The 7,055-nt window shown below is 39.5% G+C and overlaps 1 protein-coding gene across 1 annotated transcript in view; it reads left to right on the forward strand.

The window, feature by feature from the left end:
- Positions 1–7,055, forward strand: part of Znf367 (zinc finger protein 367) — a 19,487-nt gene that overhangs the window by 4,941 nt on the left and 7,491 nt on the right. The window contains 2 exon segments of the mRNA XM_008855114.3: positions 5,663–5,838; positions 6,821–6,940. Of these exon segments, the coding sequence (XP_008853336.2) occupies positions 5,663–5,838; positions 6,821–6,940 (296 nt within the window).

The raw sequence follows: 7,055 nt of genomic DNA on the forward strand, positions 1-7,055 counted from the left end.
TCCCCTGGAACTGGTGTTATGGACAGTTGTTAGCTGCCATGTGGGTGCTGGGATTTGAACCCGGGTCTTCTGTAAGAACAACCAGTGTTTGTAACCTGAGCCATCTCTCTAGCCCCTAATTTTAATTTTTAACAATTCAGTTATTTTCATTTTATAGGAGGGTCAAAAGTATGCATTTTTGTGTATTTAGAAATAGGGAAAAGGATCCTTTTATGGTGAAGAACTTACACCACTCAAGTTTTTTCTTTAATTAATTATTTATTTTATTTTTATTTATGTGTATGAGTGCATTGCCTGCATGTATATAAGTGCACCCGTGTTGTGCAATGCCAAGGAGGTCAAAAGGGCTTTGGATTCCCCTGGAACTGGAGCTAAGGATGGTTCGTAGCCGCCATGTGGGTGCTGGGAATCAAACCAGGGTCCTCTGCAAGAGCAGTCAGTGCTCTTAACCACTGAGCTATCTCTCCAGTCCCAAGTTTTTTCTTTAATTTAAAAATTATATTTGTGTGTGTGTGTGTGTGTGTGTGTGTGTGTGTGTGTGTATACATACGGCATGGCATGTGTGTAGAGGTTGGAGAACAACTTGTAAGAGCCATTCTCTCCTACTATGTGAGTCCCAGGGATTGAGCTCATCAGGCTTGGTGACAAGTACCTTTAGCCCCTTAGCCATATTGCTGGCCCCCACTCAAGTTTTTATTTTTATTTATTTACTGATCTTTTTGATCTCCTTGTAGTCCCAGCTGGCCTGGAACTCACTATGTAGACCAGGATGGCCTCAAACTCACAGAGATCTGCCTGCCTCTGCCTCCGGAGTGCTGGGACTAAAGGCACGTGTAACCATGCCTGGCCCCCACTCAAGTTTTTAATTAACCAGATTTCATATCCTATTTCCTAGGAAAAATCACCTATATTTATTTGATCACAGGTGTTGGATTTTCTTTTTTACTTATTTGTGGTGCTAGAGATTGAACCCAGGGTCTCATTCATGCTAGGTAAGTACCACCAAGTTATACTTTTGGCCCCTATTTTGTGCTTAAACTAGGATTTAATGACTCTTGAACATGACCATAATCAGCAATAATTTATCTAATTATTGTGGCTCAATAAATGATGACAATAGATTCTCTGATTTTATTCTGCCTTAGATCCCTCCATGCTGACCTGGGCTAGTGATTTTTAGCAAGAATAGACCTAAATATGGCTAGTGCAGGGTTATAGCTAGAGTAAAGATGGTGAATGGATTTGATAGTCACTAGTAATTGCCACAAGCTGATTTGCTGAATTGGACCTTAATACATTAAGGTCCTTGCTAATGCCTAGCCTCATTATAAATGTAAATTTCTTGAGTTAGATTGAAAAAGACCTCTGGAATGTTTCTCTCTCTGCCTTCTGGTGCAGTGAAGCTTTATTAATAACATGTCTGATTTGCTTAGTATGCAACTTCAAACTCCCTGTCCTCAATATGGCTCATGTTACACATCCTACGATGGTCCCAGAAGAAATGTCCCCTACCTGGGGCAGTGGATCTTAAGGCAGAGAGAAGAGAAATAAGGTGGAACCAAGTATGATTTTAAAGATTTTCCTCAGAAATCACATGCTATTTTCATTCCCATTTTATAAAAGTAGTTACCACTTAACCATTTTATTTTATCTATTTATTTAGAGACAGGGTCTTATTAGGTAGCCCTGGCTGACCTGGAACTTGCCATATAGACCATGCTGGCCTTGAACTCACAGAGATTCAGGTGCCTCTGCCTCCTGAGTGCTGGGATTAAAGGTGTGCACCAGCCACCATGCCTGGCCACTTAACCATTTTTAGGTGTATTGTCAACTTATTTATTCATCTTACACAAATGAAACTTGATCCCCATTGAACTTACCTTTTCTTCCGCTCCTCAATGCCTGGAAAACACTATTTTGTTTTCATGCATTGTTTCTAAAAGGTTGACTACTTCAGGCCCCTCATACAGGTGAAAATACGCAATACTTGTTCTTTTTGTGACTAGCTAATTTATTTACTTATTTTTTATTTTAGAAATGTATGTGTCTGTGTGAGTGTATGCCACGTGTGTACAGGTGCCCTTGGAGGCCAGAACAGGGCTTTGGATCCCCTTGAACTGGAGTTACAGGGGGTTATGAGCTGCCTGATGTGGGTGCTGGGAGCCACTTTCAGGTCCACTGCAAGAGGAAGCACTCTTAGCCAATGAACCATTTCTTCAGCCCCAACTCCCATTCTTTTAAAGACTGAGTAATAGTCTTGCTGTATGCACATGCTACACCTAATCATCCATCTATCTGTCAGTGGATGTTTGAGAGCTGTCACCTCTTGACTATGGTCAGTGATGGCACAGTGTGTACCATTTGGTACATAGGTGTGCAAATATCTCTTTTAAGGTCTCATTACTAGTGCTTTTGAATATGTAGCCTCACATTAAAAAAATTATTTTTATTTTACATGTAAGAGTTTTGTGAGTGCATGTATTTAAGTGTACCATGTATGTGCAATACCCGCAGAGGCTAGAAGAGGCTGATTGATCCCCTGGAACTGGAGTTACAGATGGTTGTGAGCCACCATGTAGGTGCTGGGAACTGAACCTTCATCCTCTGCAAGACCAGCTAGTGTTCTCTTTGTTTTTATTCTTTTGAGACAGGGTCTCCCTGTAGCCCCAGCTAGCCTGGAACTCCCTAGTAGACCAAGTAGACAGAGATGTGCCTACCTCTGCTTCCTGAATGCTGGGATTAAAGGCTTGTGCCACCATACCCGGCTTCAATTCTTAATTAAAAGAGTTAACTGTAGAGCTAATGTAGAGCTATTGTCAACACAAACATGCTTCTCCAATTCCTAATAAGCTTAGATATTCTTATTTAATATGTTACCTATTAAAACAGTAAATGAAAATAAGGAAGGACTTAATAAGTTTTTATTTGGGGGAGGGGAACAGCGTCTTCCTAGCCTGCCAGGAAGTCTTTATGTGTACCATGCTGGCTATAATCTCACAGAGATCTGCCTGCCTCTGCCTCTTGAGGGCTGGGATTTAAGGCTCCTACCACCACACCCATCATTCATTAAGCTTTTTGAAACTGTTGACTTTAAGAATAAAAATAGTAAATAGTAACAAATTTAAAATTCCATTACAGGGCCTGGGGTGTTGGTGCATACCTTTAGTCCCAGCACTCAAGAGGCAGAGGCATGTGAATCTTTGTGAGTTCCAGGCCAACTGGGGCTATAGGGAGACCCTGTCTCAAACTAAACAAAACAAAGAAATCCCATGACAGAAGATCAAAATGAAGTCTTTAACTTGCACAGGAAATAGACTTTTAAATAGATTTATTCTAGAATGTAGGGAGTAAGCTTTTTTCTCAAAGTGAAAATCTGATTTAAGGTACTTTGGTTATAACTTATTATCCTTCAAGCTTTGTTAAGGTTTCAGTTTTTGGAAGGCTCCAAGTTTTTATATTGAAAGCACTAAAAAAAAAACCATCAAACATCTCCATTTTGGCTGTAGCTGTGGGTGATGCTTGAAGCATTGTTGTAACTTGTGTAAGTGACAGCTAACTTTCCTGGGAAATAAAGAGAGATTTTCTTTTCAAATATATGCTTATTTTGGATATAGAGACGATAGTACAGAGTGCCCATGAATAGCATCCAGTTTCCCATTGCTGGTCTATTACTGTGGTGATTTGTTAATATTGCCATTAAAGTCCATATATTATCTATTCAAGTTGTCTTGGTTTTTTGCTTTGGGTTTTTTTTCCCCCTTCACTAATCCTCCTGCCTCAGCTCCTGAGTGTTGGGATTATAGCATGTATTCCAAGCTTCTTGTTTGTTTTTCAATTAAGGTAGAATTATATAACGTTGAAGTGTACTCGTCAATGACATTTAGTATAATGCAGTGTTGTGCAACTTTGAGAATTTTTCATCTCAAATATTCCTGTATCCTTTAAGCAGTGACTCCTTGAAACTCTATTCCCTACCACTTGCAGGATGATACTTTCCAGTTCTGCAAAACAGGCCCCTAGAGGCCCAGTGGACACTGCACTGAACCTGGAAGCTTGCTTTGGGTATTACTATTTTATTGAAATCTTCAAATCCCTGACTATATCACCTAATTTTTGGTGTATTTTCATTTGTGTCTCTTTCAGTGTTTAATTCTCTCCCATGTGTCTTCTTGCTTTCCTTGGGTTGCTGTCTTACAGTTACAGTTTGTTTCTGTATGGTCAGGGAAGAAAATTCAGACACTTTGAGTCTTAAACTTTATCGAGACCTGGTTTGGGACCAAGGCCTGTCTGTCTGCATTTCTTTGTGGACCTTTTGCTTAATTGCCTTTTGTACCATTGGATCATTTTGAATTATTTCTCCCATTAATTCTGCCAGTTTTTGTATCCTATATGTTAGGGAGTTGTATGCATTTGTAATCTTTTTTTCTTTCATTTTTAAAGTCAAGAAGTACTCTTTTTCCTATGTATTCTACTTGTTTCTCAATTTCTTCATTAATGCCTCCTTGTATGTTTAGCCGATTTCTAGTGTAATATCTTATTTTTTTTCTTATTTTTTAACCTCTTAGTAATTACCCTGATTTTTTAGGGGGTGGGGTGGGGAGCAGTGTCTCGCTATGCAGCCCTGGCTGGCCTGAACTCACTGTGTAGACCAGACTGTCCTTGAACTTACAGAGATCTGCCTGCCTTTGCCTCCTGGCTGCTAGGATTAAAGGTGGGTGTTACTATACCTTGCTACTATACCTTGCTACTCACTTAAATTTATAATAATCTATTTGCATCATATTATCTTGGTGTCAGTAGCCTATAAAAACTGCACTCCTGTGTAGCTCTGTCTATCTCTGTCTGATGATGTCTCCCCTCCCAGTGCAGAGGTCTGAGCTCAAGCTCAGGGCCTCCAGCATGCTAGGCAAGTGCCCTGACATTAAGCTGCACCCCCAGTGAGGGGTACACTTTGCTAACAGAGCCCCTACATTTATTTGTGTTAAGCCTGTAGATCAGCCTTGGGACAACTTCTGACTCAGTTCCGGTTTCCCCGAACACATTTTCTGCTCTGGGCATACCTTCTGCTTTCTGTACTTTTCAGTATCCTACCTTTCCAAAGAAACTTTCTCCCAGCCTTTTCCTCCCAGGCTTTTCCTGAGTCTCTTTGCCTGAGCTGAAATGAGTCTTTTGCCCAGAGAAGAGCAGGCTGTCTTCTGAGTTTGTGAGTGATTCCCGCTGAGTAGTAGCCTGTTTTACACCCTGAGAGCCTCCAAGTTAGGCAGAGCAAAGACAGTTCTGTCCATCAGGTACCTGCAATGCAGAGCACAGCAGACAGTTCTTTCAGAGAAGGTCTGGTCTGCTAGCTCTGCAAGTCAGGTGGGGACTAGGTTCTAACACTAAGAATTCAGGCTGTTGCTTTGAAACTTGGTATAGGGAAGGGAAAGAATGGGTAAGTAAAAATCCTGCAAGGTGTTTGTTCCCTGACGCAATGCTGGCCGAGTTGCTGCAAGTCTTTCTGGGTTGGTGACAGCAGATTTTTGTAGTTTTTCCATGATTTTTCAGTGATCTGTGGAGGAATGTTCTATTGGAGCCACTAATTCCACCATTTTTGCTTATGCTTAATCAAATTGTTTTATCTTTCATAATAATGTTGCCTTAATGAGTCCAAGAGCTAATATAGTCATTTGTAAAAATAATGTTAACAGGATGGAATCCGACGTGGCAGACCTAGAGCAGACACTGTCCGGGATTTAATAAATGAAGGAGAGCATTCCTCCAGCAGGATCCGCTGCAACATCTGTAATAGGGTGTTTCCAAGGGAGAAATCACTCCAGGCCCACAAAAGGACTCATACAGGTAAGATGAAAAAATGGTAGAAATTGCTAGAAGTAATACTCGAATAAAAGTTGATTTGATGCTTGGGTTAATTAATTTCTTAGTTGCCTTACATTTCCTTATATTGTCAGTATTTGTGAAGTTTTAAGAAACAGTTACTGTGTGCTCAGTTGGTAGAGAAATAGTTAAGCTCCAATAACACATTCTTTGTAAAAATGTATTTACTGTTTTAGTGTCCCTATAGTATGTATGCATGCATATATATATATATAATATGTAATTGTTAAAGATTGCCTTTTGTAATAAATAATATGTTTAATTATGGTTGAATGACATTTTTTTTTGAGCACCTTGTCTGAGCCTAGCACTATGTTTGCTGTCTGTAGGAATTTAAATGAGGCAGAAGGTAAGATGAATCTCTGCAGAAGGAGACTTCTATGATACATAAGTAACACAAGACACAAAGTTCACGAGGGGTTGAAAAATTCAAGTAGTGGGAAGTAGGAGGTTCACTGAAAGCCTACATGATTAAGAAGATTGGAATGAGAGGGGAAGACTTTTTAAAAAAATATTTTATCTTATTTTTTTAAAAATATTTTATTTTTTTATGTGTATGAGTGTATTGCCTGCATGTATGTGATGCACCTGTACTGTGCAATGCCTGTGGAGGTCAGATGAAGGCGTTGGATCCCCTGGAACTGAAGTTACAGAAGGTTGTTAGCTGCCATGTCCAAGTTTTTCTTTTCTTTTTTTTTTTTAAAGGTTTGTGTATAAGTGTAATGCCTGCATGTAGGTAAGTGCACCCATGTCATGCAATGCTTGCAGAAGACAGAAGAGGCTGTCGGATCCCCTGGAACTGGAGTTATGGACAGTTGGCTCTGTTTATAGGCTGTAATTAATATGCTTTATTTTTCAGTAGAGCTATGACTCATAAAAGTGATTTTCCTCCTACTCCTTTGTCTTGCTTTACTATCTCAGGTATAATAAATGTCTATTTCCTTAGGTGAGAGACCTTATCTGTGCGACTATCCAGACTGTGGAAAGGCCTTTGTTCAAAGTGGACAGCTCAAAACACATCAGCGTCTTCATACAGGAGAGAAGCCTTTTGTTTGTTCAGAAAATGGTATGGTATTAGAAGTTAAGTTTCAGGAATAAATAGTAGTGAATTAATAGTTGAAGTATGCTTTACTTAGATTTTTATTTTTAATATTAATATTTATTAATATTTTACTTTAAAT

Source organism: Nannospalax galili, unplaced genomic scaffold (genome assembly GCF_000622305.1).
Source record: "Nannospalax galili isolate Female #2095 unplaced genomic scaffold, S.galili_v1.0 scaffold467, whole genome shotgun sequence".
NCBI classification, from domain to species: Eukaryota; Metazoa; Chordata; class Mammalia; order Rodentia; family Spalacidae; genus Nannospalax; species Nannospalax galili.